The following is a 21,467-nucleotide window of genomic DNA, read 5'->3' as shown; positions in this document are numbered from 1 at the left end:
ATCACTCACTCTACCCAGAGACAGTATCTTAAAATGTCCACAGCGGCCCACAAAAACATGTAGTACAAAAGTAAATACCGCTTTTTGGTAATATTAGACCAGGAAAGATCTACAGCCCCACTGAATCCCTGACAGCTGGGGAAGCCGGTGTGCGTAAAGCATAGCATATATGTCATAGCAAAATTGCGAAGTAAAGCACAGGAAGCACGGGGCAAGAACTTCCCCAACGGCAACAGTCACTTCCCAAACTATTCTGGAGTCTGTCAACTCCCAGCACTGAACTGGCTAGCTACATGACTTAGGGTGTCGACTCTGAGTGACAAAGACAATCTTTCCTGAAAGACACACTCTTGTTGGTTGACTCATGAAGCTGGATGAGATCAGCCCAGACTTTCGCCAAACCTCTCCCCCATTGTAGTCTTCTTTTTAGGGTTACCTTCTCATATTTGAAACAAGATCCTTTACCAACAAGTTACTGGTCCTCTCATATGAAGTCTCACCTCAGACACCTCCATCCCCAGAAAGCCTAAGCATCTCCACTACTTCCATCTCCTCTTCTTCAGCCCCAGAGTGGGCAGCAACATAGCTACTTGTACCACTCTTCTCTCAAGCCATCTCACTATAGGTCGTTCATGCCACTCCTGGTTCAGAAACCCTGCGTATACTTGCACCGCCATTTGTAAGTCTGCTGCAGTAGTTAGATATCCATTATTGCTGCCAAGCAAAGGTGGTCAGAAAGTGCAAAGGTAAGAACAGCAAGATACCCTTGAAATGTTCAGATGCGGTCTATACCTTGACAGAGGCACAGGCACGGTGCTTTCTTCTAAAGCAGCAACTACTTTTCTTCAAAACAAAGGCCTTCTGCCAACCAGAAGTACCAAACATACCCACATGCAGCAGTGTGGGCTTCCCACCATACTGCAGTAAACGAGCAGAGAGCGGATGCAATGCAGCCTGGCAAACCAAGCAACGTGTCCTTTATTTCCCAGCCTAATTCTGCACCAGATATTCTGGTCAGCTCACCAGAAACATCAAATTTGTACAGCCAAGTGATCTGGCAGTGCACAGTCAGTGGCCTTACTCACAAGTTTAATCTCACAGGAGTAATGAACTCTTTATTCTTCAGCCTCTTATTTTAGTATGAGTTTAGGACTGATTAGGATAATTGGTAACTATTTTAATTTGGATTATTAAGCCCAAGCTGCAGGGTACTTCAAAAATTCAAATCAAACTAGCCTGTCTTGCCAGTTTTAGAGCAGCTGGTCAAGCTGACGTGAAATGCTCGGTGCTAAAAAGCCACAGTAGAAAAAGACGCTGACCTTATTTTTACTACATGTGAGATCCTGAAGTTTCAGAAAACAGCCTAAGTGGACATTTGGTTGGTACTAAATGGAAAGTTGTTTTGACAAATGCACTTTCAGAGGAAGAAATAAACAAAATGGAATTGAACACACAACTAGGTAACAAAAACCTCACTAACTTCAGCCGTCAAATAACAAACCTTGAATTCCCTTCCTGCCTGCTGTCGGCACAAGACCTCCAGGCCCCCTCTGACCATGGCTCTGGTGCAGCAGGTCAGCATGTTTAACCCACGCCCAGAAAGCAGCCCCTTTATCACAGCCAAATCTCAAGGCTATCCCCAGATCTCTGGAAGCCCGAGCATGAAACAAAATATTTTTCCCTGACATAGCCTTGGGTAACGCTGTTGTGGTGTTAAACTTCTGAAACAGTTAAAATGAACACACTGGGAAATACAGTCAACGTGTATAAAAATAGGCAAAATGAACGAGGTTTCATCACCCTCATTGTCCACATCTTCACAGTCCTAAAACACAGAAACATTGTGACACAGAAGAATTATCCTGAATTCAGGATGAACTGCAAAGGTCAGGATGTAGACATACATTATCAGGTGACTGTTTCAGAGTCTTTTCCTGTCCCATTTTTATAGCTTGGAGGATCTCTTCAGAAAGTACTTCAATATTGGAATGAGATAATTTTGCCCATCATTTTAATGACTTTTAAGGGGGTTGGCTCAGGAACCTGAGATACATCACTACTAAGTACCTGGCTATTATAATTAGCCTGCTCCACAGGAACTAACAGGCATTTTAGTATTAGGTTTGCTCTCAACAGAAAATATTGTTTTAATTAAGAAATTGTTGCCAAGTAACACTGATTAAACAGTGGGGAAAAAGTCTGTCGAATTATTACAGCCTAAGTGGCGTTACTCAAAATTGTAAAAATAAAGATGAGTCCTTTATTTTCCTGCCTTCATTTCACATAACACATGTTAAACAGCTGTATCAGGCATAACATCTTAAAGCTATTGAGGATGAGGATGTCAACAAAAACAATAGTGAATCCATTGCCAGGAACTATGACTCCATGCATTCATATGTATTCAATCCTAAGTATTCACATGAGATTAATTTTATATTCCCCTGCTCCTCTTTTAGCTATTTCAATTGTGGCTGTGTGCCTGAAGCAGCTCAGGCAAACTCAACTTACAGGTATAACAAAAGAATCCTCCATTAATTTAGGACTTCATAATATACCTACCTAAGGAGTGACTTTCATCTGAAAATAATTTTTATGTTTTTCTGTGCACATTTTTCTGGTGCAAATCTCTAGAGTTTCCAAGTGTCTCTGCAAACAGCAGTACTTTCTCGTAACAGAACAAGCAGCTCCATGAGAAAGCAACTACCTCCTTTCTTAAAACTGGGAAACTGAAGCAGTGAAAATACCCAAAGCCAAAGAGAAAGTTACTGCAAGAGTTCAGTAGTTCCTGGCTTTCAGCTGAGACCCAAATCAGTACAGAAATGCACACATGCACTCACTTCCCCAGGAATATTTGATCAAATAAACAAAAAAGGCTTGCCTTTTTCATGCCAAGTTCAATATAAACACTTGTGGCTATTACATGCACCCATATTCTATTTCCTATGATAAAGCGTGGCCAATATGAATTGTGATAAAAGACATTTCTAAGAAATACTTGAAAAAGATTGGAACTTTTGAGGTTCTTACTTGAAGAGTCTCAACAAATGAGATAGATGAGATAGTTAATCCCTGTTGGGGTGATAAATAAAATACAAACAAATTCCTTGAAGATCAGAGATACGATTACAGCATTTCACGATATGACCTTATATTTACCACATTTCAGCCTTAACCTGGAAGTGCTAAATTACTGATTGAGTTTTGCAAAGTTTGTTCAGAATACATAATCCCATACACTTCCAGTTGACCTATTTTTTTTCTTTTAGTTTACAGGGAAGAAAAAGCACCCAAACCTCACTTAATCTTTACAGAAAAGCCTGCACAGGAAGAACACGTGCCCCTGCCATGCCCTCCCCCTGCATCAGCCACCCCTCCTACATTTAAATTTGCAAACACTTGTTGTCTGCATATTCTACACAAGTGTCAAAGTGAGTTAAATTAATGCATACGTGTATGCTGCATATTTATGAGGACCAGGATAACTGCACAAGTATGTTTAATGCATGAGCCCTCCAAGGAATTTGCTAGGCTAAGTTTACACTCCTCCCAGCAAGTAAGGAATGTGTAATTTAGCAGCATCTAGCACAGGGCAGGTTAAAAACAAAACAAAACCCGACCTCCTCCCCCAAAGCAAGCTTTCACTTAAAGATCTTCAGATCTTGGCATTCCGTATTATCAGAACCTCAACCAACCTCCGAATGAATGCATAGTTTGTTTCAAGGATGTTTGCGACGCTGCTGAATCCAACTAACGTACTGTCAAACAAAAATACTGTTTTTATTCTGGAATATACTGGAAATACTGTATGACAAACAGATCTCTACCTTTGCTATCAGCATTTGCAGGCAACAGGAAATACCTCAGCTGGTAAATCAAACTAATGTAACTTGAGGCGATGGGTACATTCTACTTTTAGACAAAAGGCCACTTGGAGTTGGTTTTTACAATAGTGGAAAAGATAACATTTGCTCTGCTTTGTTTTCAGAGTCTGATCCTATAAGTAAAATCCGATTTTTCCAAGTTGTTTACACTCTTTTGCTCAACACTGTCGCCAGCAAGCCTTGCTCCAGCTTCCTGTGCATTTTTAGAGGAGCCATCTCCAAGGGCTGTGACTGGAAACTGGCTGGGAGATGGGAAAAGGGGGCTACAAATTGTGAAATATATTCTGTGCCCTACACTTTGGTGTACCGCAGAAGTACACAGAAAAGACAGTGTGGGGAAAATTGCTTTCTTACCATCAGCACATTAGAGGAGGCACAAGCAGCGTCTTTCTACTAGACAGCAACTATTTTTATTCAAAGCCAAATCTTCTATTTAAAGAAGATTTAAATCTTCTTTATTTAAATCTTCTATTGTTCTGTCAAAATTAGACAGTAGTGGCACAGCCCGCAACCTTGTGCATGCGTGACTCTCGACTACGTTGTGTGTACACGATTGGAGAAACTGCACTGTTACACAACAAGTGCTACGAGCATCAAACCAGAGGGAAATCTGGTTTTATGCAAATGTGAGCTGTGCAGTTGATTCATTCTGGTCTCTCGGGAGGTACAAGCTCCAGCTGTAGCCTGCTTCGTCCTATCCCCAGGCACCCTTTAGTAACTAAGAAGTTACAAGTTCCCACTACACCATGTCCTCACAGCAAGGGCACTCTTCTGCACGTTTTCAACAAAATTTGTGATTACCTTGCGAGATCTACGCCTCATACCAAATTTGTCTATGACTTGCCCATGGTTTTAAATGTTCCTGGGTGATCAGAGAGGCACTGACAAACACATAGTAGAATCACATAAAGCTGTTAAGTTTTCATAAGAAACTATGTTACAACAACAACAAAAAAATGGAGATTCCAACTACAATTTGGTTCTTCACATGTTTCACCTACACTTTTTTTCAGGCATTCACAGTGCATTCATCAGGCTGATAACCCAGTGCCTGGCAAACTAAGAAATGCTTTAAAAAACCAAAACCAAAGCAAACAAAACCTCTGTTCCTCAGCCCTCCCCCCCCATCCCCACAGTGTAATTTTTCTATTCATTTTGTGACAGTTGAACTGAAGAAAACCTAACATTTTTTACTAAGGGGAGCCAATGAGATGCCTACTGAAAAAAAGAGTGAACAACTTTATCATATACTTTACATTTCAGATGGGGTATATACTGAAAACAAACACAACAGCCTAAGTTTCACGGATGCATACAATCCATATTGAGGTGAACATACCACATACCCAACAAGGCTGCTCTTGAAGTCAGTGGAAAAACTTTGATTATGGCCAAGAGTATCTGCTTTTATTTAAATCACTATAAAAGACTCCACTTAAAAGTTCTCTCAGAACTTATTTAGACCCTCTTCTTCTAAGCTTCTACCAGCTAGATCATCATATTTGTTCTCTCATTTTGAATTCTGCTAATTGTGTACACGCACGTTGCTCTCACAGGACACCGTTCTATGGATTTGTGTGTGTAATGCTGTAAGAACACGAACTAAGAAGCTCAGCTGTCACGGCATGCAATGTTTTCTTTTCAATTCAGTACTCTGTTTTGATGTGTTTTGAGGGTAAACAACAGTACTGCACAACTCAACATGAAAAAATTTTCTTCTTGTGCTGTTGCTTTCAGAGCAGCTGAAGTTCTTGCCAGTCCCTCTGAGTGCAACATACATAAATAAGTAACTGGACTGTACTTAAGTACTACCATAGTCAGCAACACTTGCTTTCTGTATGACAGTCCCCCCTCAGTGAAGCATTAAGGATGTATTACAGAGGTAAAAGAATCTGAACTTAAATATTTGTTTATAGCGGTCATGGCAGGGATCCAAAGGTATTCATGTTAATTTACAACACATTTAAGTAAACGATCTGCCTTTGAAGACAGCCAATTCTGTAAAGGCCTCTTGTAGATCTAAATCTGTTTCTTATTTCCTTTGCCCACCCCGTCACCTTTTTTAAGTATACTTTGTGGCTGTGAAAGGTGATGGAGAGAGTGGCTGGGTATGGAAGTGGTTTACTCATGTGACACACAAAGCATAGGTGAACAGTATCCACCCAAATTGCATGTGCTTCTTTATAGTCTTTCTGGTCATAATTCAGAAATAACTTTATTCAGTAAATTAATGTAGAACAATCCCATTTGCAGATACACCTGTAGTCAGGGATATAAACAAAAAGTAATTTCCCCTTTACCTCTCTTTCATGATGGCCAAGACCCTCCTCGGGATTTCTGAGATTGAGGATGTGCACCTCTTGCGGCAGGCCTGTTGTGCCTCGGCTTGCACAGCCAGATAAGACTGTAAAACTCTCCAATAAGGCATGAACTGGGTGTGAATTGTTAACAGGCGATAAGACACATTCACTCCTAGGCACAGGACCTGCAGAGGAAGACACAGATGCACATCATTTGGAGAAAAAAAGCAATACATAAATTACAACTGTCAAATAACGATCATCCTTTTGGTCACAAAACTCACAGGAACACAAGAAGAGGCTTTGTGTTCATTATCCACAAAATGAAGACATTTATTTCCGCTGCCCTTTTAGGTTTTACTGGATATGCTAACTCATTGGTTCATTTCTCTCTGAAAGTCTAAATTTAAAGTATGAATTCCAAAATTGAAGGTAGTCTTGTCTTTACCAGGGAGGAAACCAAGAATAAAAGAGAGAAAAAGCCAAAAAAAAAAGCCCCAAAGGAGAAAAAAACCCCAAACACAACAGTGATAATGGTAGGAGGAATGGGTTAGTCTTAGATGTGAATTATTTGTTTATGTCAAACATTGTTATCTCCAAACATTGAAAAATGCAATCATGTATATAACAATGAAAAGTTAATCTCTAGTATAAAGTAATTATATCAGGAAGGATTTGGGTGAGTTGGATTTGTTGCTTTTGAAGCAGTGCTGATTTATAGTGAACATTGTTCAAATACATTGTACAAAACAGCAGGCATCTGTCACATGATAAAATGAAATGTTTGTTTACTGAGCCTATTTTGTGTCTGACAGCAATTATCTACACTGATAACAGATATCTAGTCCAAAACAGAGTGTACGCCCTTTCAAATAATCACCACAGCATGATGTAGTGCCATACTTTAATATAGTACGTGAGACAGTGCGATGTGATGTAGCAAGATAGCACAAAAGCTGAAACATACGGAGCAGTTTACATTTAAACTATATCTCAGGAAACTAAAGCAAGACAAATATTTATGAAAAGCAGCCCTGCTTTTCCAAAATGGCTCAAACCCACCCCTGACAGTAACAGATACAGTATGTTTTTGATTCAGAAGGTCACAGGAGAACGCAATTGAGTTAACCCCTCATTTGCACCAAAGTCACTCAGATAAGAATGAGACTCACATGAACCAGTCAGTTCAGAGGCTCCAAGGCATAAGAGAAAAATATAAGCTAGAAGCATCCCCCCACCCCAGATCGTGTACATCTGCAACTGAAGTAAAATGCTTCTTTCAAAAAAAGTTCAAAATAAAAGAAAATCCTCAGCTGATCAAATGGCAGAGCTCTGTCTGGTTTTGTGAAGTCTGCATCCAGCTATTGTAGCACTAGAGAGTATTAGATCATTTGACTTTGGTGTACACAGATGTTTCATTATATTAGCACCGACTTTGCTAGTTAAAAAGACAGTTCACTCAAGATACAGTTAGCAGCTGGCCATTTAGAAGTCAGAGAGTCCATCTTAAAACAGACTTTATCTGGAAAAAGCAAAGCCCCTGAGCACAGGGAGATTTCCACTGTGCCTCGGGCCATGCGTGCCTGGCCCTGCCAAAGGGGCCATTCCTGAAACCCACCAGTGCATAATACATATCCTGCCAGCTCCCACAGAACTGGAATATTTGTTAAAGGCAATGCTCAAGGCATAAATTACACATGCCTCTGCTTGGGGTACAGAGGATAAACTTTCTGCTCTCTGTATGAGGAGCTTGGTAGTAGCACTGACCACCAGAGCTTGAAGGATTTGAGGTTTATTTGGGGTTGTTTTTTTTTTTTTTAATTCCTTTTTAAGACTATGCATACAAAATTGGACCAGTCCAAGCAGATACTCGGTTTAAAAAAACCCCAAAATTATGAAAAAGTTGCCCTTTCTAATGATTCAAGAAATACTTAGAATTTGTAACAGTTACACAACCCACAGAGAGGCCTCATTCTCCTGATGTACAAGTGCAGATCAGAGAACCTACTAATCAATTAGCCCATCCACTGATGTGTAAGTCCTGCAGCAGATCACGTTATACAACCTGCACAAAAAGCACTTCCAAACTCCACAAGCATTTCTTGGGCTGGGGAACAGAGCGCCGAGGAGCACTTGTTCATTGAATTGTTTCTTGCGGACCCAAATGAAGTAGGCATTTGTTAAGATGCTTCTATCATAACTCACACATGAAGAACAAGGTGCAAAACTCAGACCAAGACAGAAATGGTCTTGCACTTGCACAAAACCTTGCACTTTCCTTAGCAAAGTTTCAGGAGAAGGAGCTAGTACCTCCCTCTCAGCAGGGATTCCCTTGTGAACACCTACTTCCATGCAGTACATCTACCAATCCCCCCCTCCAGCCTTAATCTGGTCTTTATTCTGTACAGATTTGCCACGTTAGAGAAGACATCTGGATTTTCCCCTCACTTCCCACAAGGGCTCATCCACATGAAGTAGACAGTGACTGGTACGTTCAGGTTGTCTGTAACTGCCTCCCTTGACGACACCATAAGTGCACACTATGCAAGCCCTTCTCTCAAGGCTCTCTGCTCTGCTCAATGTGCAAGATGGAAATACTCCCGGAGGGAGCAGAAGTTCACATCCTGAATAACCATGCGCATCTGAGCTTATCTGCACAGCAAAGGGCAGACCGAGGCATGCCCGCTCTGCCTGCGCTCCGTCCCGGCTGGACGGGGGCCAGACCTCCGGCAGAAACCCCGTCACCCTGCTGGCAGCAAGCCCGAGTGGCTGTACCAGTCTTAAGCAGGGCTTCTTAAGCAGGGATTACTGGTGTAGACCCATTCTTACACCAGTACAGCTGTGTGGCGTCTGGACATGCGCTGGCTCGCACCCCACCAGCCTAGGGCACACCACTTCTGTCAGCTCTCTTTGGAGGGAAGGGGTGCACAGAGTTGCTCTGAGCTGCTCAGAATAAGAAACCAACATTTTGAGGGAGTTCCTGCATTTGGCAGAGCTGTTTTCAGAGCAGCCTCATGTGTGACCGAGATACAGCCCTTGAAATTTGAACCGAAGATCAGAGTATCTCCTGGAGGCTAGCTCCACTGCATTCAGATCATATACGCTGTAGGACATACAAGGAACGATGGTGGGGTAAATAAGAGAGGTTAGTCCAGATGTTGCATTTTTGCCGAGTTTCACACAGGTGCCTGTGTAGCTATGTCCCAGGCCCATACTACCCTTCCTAGGAACCCAAGACTCTCATGAACATTCTTAAATGTGCTGGCAGTACCAAACAGCAATCTTCATGCACCGAAATTTGTGTATTTGCTCAACCACTAAAGCGGGTGTAATGCCATGCCCAGCATACACTTGCATGCCTGGAAGTATTGCCAAGCAAAAGGAAGACTTATTTCTAGATCACAAAGTCCACTGATGCTCAGCCTGTACATGGCACAAGACAGTTCCTTCTGACACCTTCTCTCCATTTATGCCGTATTTCATCTATTATTATGTCTGTTCTTACACTGCACGCACCCCAGCACTGCCTGAGCTATTTGCTAAACATTCATTAACAACATTTCTTTCCAACACTTCCTACTGCACCTGCAGATCTGTCCCAGTTGCAGACAGGTACTCTGAGGCATTGTCACTCCAGTGGGAGCAGCAAGAGCTCTTCTCTTTCCAAATTAGCTGCTCTTGCTCTTCTTGGCACCCTCAAAAACCCCTCCTGCCACCTTCCTCTGACCGAAAAGCTAGTTACTTCCCCTAGGTAGTTTAAATCCTATGAAGTGCATATTTACCACTCTGAAAAAAACAAACAGAAAGCCCTTTCTAGGACACTACTACTGTGATTGTTTACCACCTCCACACCGCCTGCTCGTATTTGAAAGCCAACATGAAACCACAACCTCATCCTGCCTGGGCTTTACTGTTCTGCTGCTCAGCCCTGCACAAGCACCAGGATTGGGCTCTGCCAGCTTCCCGCTCCAGCCCCACACCCCGCTCCTGCTGACCTCACCTGCATCAGCAACAACGACATCCTGCCAAAATTCACTATCGTCAGTGCTTAAGGGCCAGTCCATCCAATTAACGCAGCAAGATGGCCTTGTCAGCTCCAAACACGTACAGATACTCTCTCGCATCTCATCCCCTCCCTTCGAAGAGTCAGAAGTACCTTCTAGGTTATACAATCTAGTGCAGCTACAAGCCTTTAGTCCCTTCTCTGCTGAGAAAGTAAGCGTGCACACGCAGCCATCCGTGGGCTTTTGTTTAACTTTGGAGCATGTATCCATTTAACCTTGTTAGCAAATCCTGGCTCTTATCACAATCAAATTTTAGTTGTCTAATGCCTGCAAAGCCTTTTGAAGATGGAAAGCAGGTTAGGCAGTTTTATAAGAACTGCTTATTACGTATGTGTTTTATGATGGCAAATGTTTAGTGAATTTGGAATTCTAGAGAATCATTTAGTATTGAATTATTTTCCATTTCCAACTAATAAGAATATTTTAAAGGAAATCTTAATGCAGACCCAACCTTGTTTGATACTAACATCTGGAACATATTCAATACAATTTCAACATTCTTGTTTCCCATATCATCCATGCTACTAATGAGTAACATGTGTTCTACTGTAAGAAAGTAGCAGAAATGGGAGTAAGGCACTAAGGGGGATAAATGCAACAACCCAAGACCAACTCATAACTGTGATGGATTTTATTCCAATAGTAAAGGATAATATATTTTCTGTTGGATTTCCATGGAGATTTCTACAGTGTTGTCAACTGAAAAGTGTGACCAGCTCCTGCAAATTGCGTGAATCTCTGCTGGGGGCTCCAGGGCATGGTAGCATGGCTCCCATACACCACACCAGAGGATACATGCCACACCAATGGGATATAACACTCCTTAGAAGAATGACAGATTTATTTCTAATTGATTTCTGAATGAAGGAATGACACAAATCTAGTCATTATACATAAAGACAAAAAATTCAAAATACGGACTTGAGGAACACCAGGGATCTCTGTGCTGTCAGGTACAAAATAATACAAATTACTGCAGATCCTGCTAGAATTCATCACTTAATATGCTGAAAAGCAAGTCTTAGAGGAGGCTAACTATTCAAGCAGAGATTTCAGTATGCCCAAATGACAGACACTCAGAAAAGTTCTTTTGGAGAAGGTTAATTTAAGGGCTTTTTTTTTTACATGAGCTAGTGACAATGATGACTGGAACAAGAAGGAAGAAAAGAGACAGGATTCTCAAACCTACTTTTGAATCACAACAGGGTTTTGTAAAAACAAGAGGAGGAGAAGCCATTTTCTCTTGAACTGAAAAGCTTAAGATCCACTGTGGAGCACTTGAGTAGACTTAGTAATAACTTCTTCCTATGACCTTCACCACTCATTTCTGAAGATACAAGTGCATGGGCAAAGGGCCACTGTTCCACGTGGAGTAGTTGTTACCACCTACGCAACTTTCTCGTAAAGAGTTTCTCACTGAGGGAAGCATTTATAACTTATACTCAAGGATTGAGGCAAATAAGGATCTACAGAAAGAAGCAATGCCTGTCACTCAAAGAGAAAACGTAAGTCATTACTGCTTATTTAGTATGGTGGTGGCTCTATAACAACAACTAAATTCCTTCCTGCGCACCCCTTCATAGAAGACCACCTGGGAAGTCAAATTCCTGGTGATTCAGAGGATAATGGACAACCTTCACTACTAATATAGAGAGCAGCTTTTACTATGCCCATGAAAAAACAGATTCATACTCCTAAACAAGCACTCGAGTAAGGCATCCCTGCTCAGGATCAGTCAATTCTGGCAAGTAGCCTTAAGTCCTGAGAGATGGAAAAGACAAAATGAGATGGCAGGAAATATCACAGCTGCTGTGTGATGAGAGGCAGTGGCATAGAGGAAACTGCAGTGTTTCTCCTCATGGAAAAGGAGAAGCATTTCCACCACGATCACCAGCAACAAGGAGCTGGGCTGTCCAAGACTCTTCCTGGATTATGTGATTTTTCTTTCTGAATAAGTGTGACCACCATAAAAAAAGATGCAGGGGAGAGAAGCAAGATATTGAAAGGAAGATTTGTATGTTGCACCTTCATACAGGCCAGTGTGAAGACTAAAGGAGACAATTACTGTCCAAAGCATTTCATATTTGTATAAATCTACTGCTGATTTACGTTTGTGTCTTCTAGACTGGTCAGCTGGGGAGGGGAGGAGAGCGTTACGGTTTTCTTGTTCTATACAGCTCATGGCAGCAGTTCCAACTCTGACGGAACACAGCACATGTAACGCAGAATGATACTGCTGCCATGACTTTGGTAAAGGAGCAGAAGGCAATTCAATGACAAAAGAAAATTTTGGTGTGTTTCAGTGTCATTTTTCTGCTTTAGTATCTAGCCACAAGTGCACGGGAGTAACAAATGTTGTAGGTCCGTTCTGACAAAAAAAAAAGGCAATTCCTGGGTAATTTAATAAATTTTAGAGTGTGGGGTGTTTTTTTTTTTAGTTGGTTTTTACTTACACTGTGCACATCGGAATTTAACCTTAAGTTTCAAAAAAGATAGCAGTTATAATTAGGTATGCTCAATATTGCAAGAAAAGCTTTGATATTTATAGAGAGCTGGGGAATGAGAAAAAAGAAATAAGCTTACAGTATTAAATAAATTTCATTCTAATCTGAATATTCTCTCCTCTTTGTCATTTTTATGTTTTTACCCAATACCAAGGAAAAGAAAGTTTTGTGTTTTTATAATATGTCCCAACATATTATAATTACATAATTACTTATGTACTTATTTTACTATTGCTACTACATATTAGGTCTTAGAAGCTTTTCCTCATGCTACTATGGACTGCATTGAAATGCAGCAGGTATCTCCCTTCAATTAAGACTGTTTACATAAACTAGGAATTCCCCAGGAAAAGTATTTTAGAACTTCTTAAAAGCTCACATTTTCCACATTTGTTGAATAACTCTGATGAGAGTTTCTTCAATCACTACACCATAACCACTGGCAGCTATCAATGAATTTAAAGCAGATTCTACTTTAGCAGAAGGAAGAGCAGACCCCTTGTGAACTGCAACCGAAGCAGAACTGAAATCGAGTAACTGCTCATGAAAGCCCTTGAATGCATTTTTGGGCTTCAGCAGAAATGGACAGAAGGAGCAAAGAAAGTCTGCGGGAAAATTACATGCACAGAAAAATCAAGTGGGGACATATGAAAAGAGTAGGCAGAAGTATTGTACTGAAAACACAAACACAGCATAGCTGTTGTACACAGAGCTAGGTAAGTTTCCTTTCATAGCCTTAATTTTCAGGGAGTTCTTTTACCACCACATCTAGCATAGGCATCATGTCAGCAAGAAAAGAGTATTTTTCATGGTGGAATACTTTTGACTGAATTACCATAGGGGCAAGGGGGAGAGGTTTAAAATTACAGAGGAAAAGATTCATGGACTGATTTTGGCTATTTTAAAAAAACAAACCAAACTAACAAAACACCCAAAATCTCAGGCTCCACATATGACTATTTGAAATGAATGAGCTATAAAACTAAAACTGAGAAGAAGAAAAATATTCAGTACACATGGCAAGATTTGGTTGTAGGAGGAGTTAAAACATACAAGCGGTACTAACTAAAAACATGTGCTTATGCAAAAACACAGCAGAGGTTCCCCATTCCAGTGCGCAAAGCCCACTAATCTTCAGCAGCTCCACTTCATGACACCATCCCTGCTCCCTCCCCTTTTCTCCAAGGAAAAAAAAACCCAACACTATCCTCTGGAACTATGCATTAACCTACATAGTTCGCATTTATGTTGGTTTCTACTGTTAATGCTACGTGCAGTCAGACCCTTACTCTATGTGCTCTCGATCCCCAACTATCAACCCCCTGTTAATTCTCTTTCTGCTATCATCAGCTCTGTCCAGACCTATTCCACATAGGGGCCAAACTATTCAGATGTTTCAATATATTAGATTACACTTAACCTGCAATTTATTTTGATCCTTTATTTTCTGCAGTCTTTCTAGACATTTCTGTTACGCACAGTAAAGTCTATCTAGCACCTGCTGCCTGCTCACTGGGAATCATTCAGACCTACCATGACATGCTCCATACCTATTTCGTGTTGCTGTTATGTTTGATACGAACGCCTGATGCTGGTTTCTCCTTCTAAGCAAAATAATCTTTTATGCCTCTCTGGAAGATGTGTTGCAAAATATCCATTCCCACTGTTTATCTCATCTATTTAGCAGAGATGATTTAACCTCAACTGTTGCCTGCACATATTGCACTTGGTTTTTTCCATGCAGGAAAAAACCTCAAACTACATTCTGAAAGCAGAAATGCTTTCTTCCACTCTTAAAAGTAAGCTTCTATTGATGTTTTGTCCTTACCAGGATGTAAAAATCAATGCAAGTTCAACTGGAAAAGTTAACAATCAAATAAAACTCAACTTCTGTAGCAAAGTACTGCTACTTAGAAATGATGAATTATACCTAAACTATCCATTTTATGAAAAATTGTAAATAGCAAAGTCAAATTCATCCATTATACAGCAAAACTCATTTCAATACCTGAGCAAGCAAGGCAAAGCTAGGCAATGTCTATCAGTTAGTATCTTGTTTAACAAAAGACACTCCAGCTGTCTTGTTTATACACCTATTAAGCTAATTAAACAGAAAAGGCAATGAATGAAAAACCTGTTTGGTTTAACATCCGCTGAGCACAATTTTAAGACATTGCTACACATGAGGCATAATCTTAGAAAACAAACATCTGTACCTGGAAAACAAAGAAGTCTTTCAAAGCAGATGTACTGTACCACAGAGCTACATTTTATGTAACCTCTGCTGTACTTCATTCTGACCAGAAGTACCGTCAGAGCCCTACCTTCTCTTGAGGTTTGCAGCAAAATGCTGCTTACAGGCAACTCTTCTCTAGTACTTTTCCATGCCTAAATGTGCACACTCGTCCATACATGGGCCCTCTCTCTCCCCATCCCTTCTCCCAAGCAAGTATTTGGAAAACACTCCAATAACATAAGAGCATCTATTTAATCTGTATAAACAGAACAGCATGAATGTGTTGACTTTCATGTAAATAAACCCAGAAAACACAACTTCTGTTTTCCATGCCAAAGAACTGAAAACAAAAGTAGTCCACCAACATTTCAGAAAGGGTCGCTGCGTTTTTCCTGTTGTTATCCTCAAGTAGTAAAAACCAGACAAGTTTCTTTACAGCAATTGCTCTAAAATTCAAATGTAGGTGATCCTCTTGCACAAATCTCAGGTCCCATGGAGCACCTATCCTTTTTTAAACGGTGGCCAACATTACTCAGAGCGAGTGCTTCCCCCCCAGCCCAGAAATGGCTGTATTTCAGAAATGCCTGACTTCCATGACAAACCTGTATCAAGATAGTAAAAGATATGTAATTATTTCAGATAACAAGCAGTACCTAAAATGCAAGTAATCATTGGGCCTTAACAGAAGAACCAAATGTAGCATTCAGTTTTCATCACTGTTAATGGATGAAGTTGTCTTCAGAACCATGATTGTACAAAGAGGAAGAAATGAAACTATTTCTAATGTTCCTTGTTCACAATTCCAAACAACAGTCAAACTTTTTGTTGTGAGTCTCTTTTCCCCAGAGATAGCCCATAAATTGTCTCCAATTTATCCCTCTTCACAGTAGAAAGGATAGGAAGTTGCATGGAAACAATGAATGGAAATGCACTTTTTATCACAACGACAGGAAGCATTCTGCTTGGTTTACATGAGAGCTCTGTATTGAAGCCAAAAGGAAAAAAAAAGCCTATAAAAATTAAATGCCTGCGTAGAGCACAAATAACCAAAACAGGTTTCAAAACCCATTGTATTTTTCATAAATCAGTGTTGAAACTCCTCAAAACATCCTACCCACACTACTGTTACTGTACTCCTGAAAACGAGTAAATTAAAGATGACAGAGAAGGAAATTCCAGGCTTCATAAAATCAGTTTCAGGCGGCAAAGAGAGAGAACGACACTTACTTTCACGATCAGCCACACAGGAATTCATGCCTCAAAGAGTATGCACAAAAACACACATGTAAACATAGATCAGACCTCAGCAGTCTATGTTTATCCAAGAAAACAAGTCTTCTGAGTCTCTCTCAGCAAAATCTTACCTATTTAATCTGCAAATCTATACTTCAGTTCTTTGTATACTTATGGGTACTTTTGAAAGTGCTGATCCAAGTTCTAATGAATTTTAAACCAACAGAGGAAGTGTTGGTATCCCATCTCAGGCAGCATCAATAGGTATAGATAAAGGTACCAAAATACACAGTAAGATTATAGGATCATAGAATAGTTTGGGTTGGAAGGGACCTTTAAAGGTCATCTAGTCCAACCCCCAATACAGAACATATTCACTAGATTGGGGGAGGGGTAGGATTTTTGGTTTAGGTGGATTTTGTTGTTGCTTGCTTGTTGGGTTTTTTTCTTTCTTAAAGTTTAGTTCAGAATTATTTAAAAATAAAAAAATCCTATGGCAGTTTTTCAGAACCACAAGTAGCTGTCACATGCTTGATCCCCACTGACTTCTATTTGGAGCTACATACACAGCCATCTTTTGCCCAAAAATACGTGGTGCTACATTGGTTGTCCAAGGGGCACTACCATGCGGTGAAAAGAGTTTATATCCAAACTCTTATCTGATGGCTAACGAGAGCAACCGCAAGGAGATCAGGAGAGATTAAAGGTGCCTCATTAACTGATTCAAGGTGCATACTAAGCACAGAGTTGACAGCTACTCTTCCAATTTAGAAAATTTTATCATTGCTGTTATGGAAACTATTAGATACTCAAACATTTCTAAATGATTACAGTATTACAGACTTCTACAAACCATTAGCAGATCTTACTTTAATTCATACCATTAGCACCATTTTTGATGCATCATCCAAGCTCCAAAATAAAAGCATAGCCAAAGTTTTCCTTTTTATTTAATTTCTTTCACTTGGGCCCAAATTGCTTCCTTTTCTTCACATACATAGACACCTTGAACTTACAGGGGCTCTGTCAGTGCCTTTTTTTCTTCTATGCGCTGCTCTCCACAACTCTTTTAAACTTCACTGTAATTTGTTTTCTTTCCTATCCAATGCTTATTATTCCATTAAATAGTTCCTATGCAGTCCACTCAGCTTCACCAGCTCTTGTCATTCACTACACCTTCATACAAAGGGCTTTTTCAACAAGATGTCTTGCTTTTATCTGTCAGTTGGATTACTGGCAGGTCATTTTTTGGTCTTCAGAGAGGAAATAATGAATTCTTGATGTTGGTACATATGGATGCATGCACATCTGGAGAGAGTGAGGGTTGACTTCCTTTCAAAGATATCTTCTTTTTGACAGCCACAGAGATGCACAATACCAGACGGTGCAGCTTTCAGCTCAACAGCAACTTGTGTGCAATCTTCTTCTGCTTTAACTTTGCCACTACACCCAGGGGCACACGGGAGACTTGCCATTCGTGTCTAACCCATCTGAAAAACAGGCTAGCAGTCACCGCCTCTAATTGTTGGCCAGTACTGAAGCATGTGGACCCTGCTTGCAATACCAGGCATTCAGTGAAAAGCAGATGGAGAGAGCTTTTTTTCTTTTGGGTTTGGACCTCTGTCCCCCCTGCTTGGTTTTTCCTGTCAGAAGCCCTTATGTGCTGACGTATAGGTGCTTCACTTGAGCATGAAACTTGAAGCCTCCCCCTCCCTAATCTCAGCTAGCATGTCAGGAACATCACTTTATACTAAAAAAGGGAACATCTGCTCAGTGCCAAGTGTCAGGAAGATCTGATAAACACGCCGCTGGCTGCGGAGTCAGAACGAGAGCAGAGGCTTTGAAACGTGCAATTCGCATGCTGCCAGCCAGGCCAGGGCTGGGGCTGCCTTTCCCCCCTCCTCAGCTGCAAACGGATTGAAAATGCTCACCAGCAGGCAGGCCCCTTCATGAAGTGAGGAAATGTTGCTCTGTTACTCCAGCTGCGGCAGTTGGCAATTGCTTGCCTCAGTCTCATCAAATGCAATGGACCGCAGAAGCAGCAAAAGCCAAAGGGAAGGGAACAGTCCTGGGGGAAGATGGCTCCATAACTGAAAGAGTACCAGGCCTTTCCTAATTAAAAATAACAAGATTATAATTTCAATTGAAGGCTGAATTCCTGTAATGGACCCTTTAAGGATGAATTCACTATCACTAAATGTCTCATTGCACAAACCTTGAAAACTGATCTGTGTCAAGTGCTTAAGCAAAATAAATCTTCCCTCCTCAAAACACTAAAATTTCAGTCTTGTCTTGAAAAATTAAAAAAAAAAACAAAAAAAACCCCAAACAAACAAAAAAAAGACAAAAACTACTGTACTCTTCCCCAGCTACCACTTGATTAACCAACTGCTCAGCCTCTGTTGAAGGATCAGCAAGGAAATCAATTCTGGAATATGTCCTGCTACAGGTTTTCTCTTTAGACTTGGGAATTTTATTATCTGGTTTGTTTTTATTTAACTAGGAAGGACCTTGTGCACAAAATTGTTCAAGGCTCTGTGCCTAAAGGAGAGGAGGAAACACCAGGTCGGACCCAGTGCTGAGGAACGCTTGTAAAGTCCTCGCGCTGTCCTGAACTCAAGGACAGCATGCCCTTGGACAGGGGAACAGTGTCCACACTCCCCTGTTTGCAAGCCATACAGCTAAGTGCTGGCAAATATTTTTCCAAGTTCATCAGGGTATGTCAGACAACCTGGCTGGACCGGGCTGGTGCTACAGCTCAAGCCACAGCTGAACCTCCAACAAGGGCTATAAACATAAAAGAGCAGTGGTCCTAGAACTGTGGTCCACAGGTCACTGCTGGCTCAGCTGCTCACAAGTGGCCTGTGTAAACACATTTTCTGTATCCCAAATTCAGTTTAAAAGTCTGATGGATAAGGTGCACGACAGTCCTTGCAAAATTCTGAGGGTTGACTACACACTTAGATATTGCGGCAGAAGACAAAAAACCCCACACTTCTGAGTCATTATGAACAAAAGTCAATCAGAACGGCCTTCAGTCAGCACCAACAATAAAAAAGTTTCACCAAGTACGCAAAGATAAAATATTTGGAGAGCTCTAGGCACATTTGGTGTTAAGCAAAGGGACAGAAATTAGCACAATGTCTAGCAGGCCACAGACAGCCCAAATACAGTGCATCCCACCTGACATCAAGTTTTTCAATAATGTAACTTGAAAAATTTTTACTTGGGTACCTTTCCCCTGCTTTTTATTTAAACACAAAATGATCACACAAAGTCACTCTTTATTCTGGCTCAAAATTTCCCCTCGATTTCATTTAAAGTAATAGTACACCAAAAATCCAGAAACACAGGAAAAAAACTTGGGGAGCAAAGAAAATACATCCAGACACATTCTAGAGTAACATCAGCAGCTGACCTAATTTAGGCTTTTAGAAGCATTTATCTTCACTATTTCCATATATATACCAATTATTCCTCAGAAATCTCTTCTACGGTGACATTTTTGTTTAAAATAATAAAAAATCCTTTATCATGTTAGTTTTCAAGCTCCTTGGTAAAGATACACGTTATACTATAAGTCCCATATAGACCCAATTATCTTAAGCTAAATAGTAAGCTTATATAATATGTTGGTACAGATTCACCAGCATCTGCCTATGTTTTACAAACAGTGTCAAACAACATATTGTAGCACAAGACAAAAAAAAAAAAAGAGTATTCTAAAGTCCATACGTTGGGATCTTTAAAACATTATTTAAAACACTTATTACCAAATATTCAATTCCCTGCTGTGTTACAAGGTCAGCTACAAAATTACTTTAACCCTCAAGGCACGCAAATAACTGCAAAAATAAAAAAGCAAGGCCCGCTGAACTTGCAGCTGCATTTTCTGTTTAAAACAGAAGCATCATTACAGCAGAGATACAACCTGCCTTTAAGTTATCATGGTAACAGGCATTACCCATACAGTTTACCATTAGCGCATCTAAGCGCCATCAGTGTTGGCTGACTGTAGCCATGGTGGCTCACGTAGTTCAGCAAAACCATGAATATTCCTAAAGCCAGCAACTAGCAAGGACTTGACTCAGCATATTCAAAAGCGCGCACACACACACAAAAAACTACCAAATGTAAGAAATCCTCTCAAAGGATGTCCCCCACTGAAAATCAAGGAATTCCATTTTTGCACATGCTGTACAATTACGATCTCCTTCCTTTATATCTACTCTTAATTTGTATGCGAGACTCAAAACACCTCAGTCCATTAGAGCAGACCATCCTCCGTGGTGAAAAAATCAGAGGACAGCCGGTAGGGTAAGTTAAACTCGGTCTGCAGAAAGCGCAGCACTGCTGCATGGAGATGGGAGCCCCTGTGCCAGGGAACGGCACAGGTAGACGAGTGGGGACGTGCAGCAGTTTGGTCATGAAGACCCAAGCCAAGGCAGGATCTGGACGCTGTGACTCGGTGCCAGGGTGTTACCTGACGCTCGCTAGGCAGCACCGGCCCGGAGGCAGGACAGGCCCCAGGCACCCGCCAGCCGGTGACAAATGCTGTGCCTGGCATCCAGGGCATGGCTTGTAAGGGGTGGCAGGTTTGACAGACCTATACATATACAGCTAATTCTACAGGCAGAGGAACGAAAAGCCACTGAAACCTAAAGCTGCAGGTTTACAAGACAGGATGAATCATCCAACATCTTACCACAGCCAAAACCAGGATGTCTCATTCCCTCCACCTCTCTTCTTCCCACCAACACTTCCCAGCTACCTTATGCCTATTTTGATGCTCATCAAACCTGCCTTCCCCAGGAGCTGATTCAACTCACTAACCTGACAGGAAGCTAACCCAGCAATAAAGAGACTACGCAGGTTTCCGTTGGTCTTTGGTGTGCTGAATGGCAAGGAGGAAGGCTTGAGGAGCACGTAGGCTGGCTCCCACCAAGCGCAGTGGGGTAACCTGCACCCCTGTCCTCACTGTGGGCAGCAGGGAGCCATCAGACTCGATTGCGCTCATGAAACCACAGACTGAATCTGAAAAAGACCTTCCTAGAAAGATATACTGCTGATTTTAGAAAATGTGCTGACTGTGCGAATACATTTTCCTTCCAATCCATGATCAGCACAAGAGTGACACAAACTACAATTTTCAAAAACCCCACATTTTCACTTTGACTAAATCTTTCCATGGTGGACAACACAAATAATCACAGCTTAGCAACTGCTCTGATTACCAAAAAGGCTTC

General features: G+C 41.1%; 1 protein-coding gene across 1 annotated transcript in view; it reads right to left on the bottom strand.

Moving 5' to 3' along the window:
- TGFBR3 (transforming growth factor beta receptor 3) overlaps positions 1 to 21,467 on the bottom strand; it is a 104,735-nt gene that overhangs the window by 63,539 nt on the left and 19,729 nt on the right. Inside the window, exon 2 of the mRNA XM_082003126.1 lies at positions 6,185 to 6,369. Coding sequence (XP_081859252.1) covers positions 6,185 to 6,369 — 185 coding nt within the window. The remainder of the gene's footprint in view (positions 1 to 6,184; positions 6,370 to 21,467) is intronic.

This window comes from Phaethon aethereus, assembly GCF_964289735.1.
Source record: "Phaethon aethereus genome assembly, chromosome: 8".
NCBI lineage: Eukaryota > Metazoa > Chordata > Aves > Phaethontiformes > Phaethontidae > Phaethon > Phaethon aethereus.
Note: the sequence above shows the minus strand (reverse complement) of the source record. Positions and strands in the feature narration are given on the sequence as shown.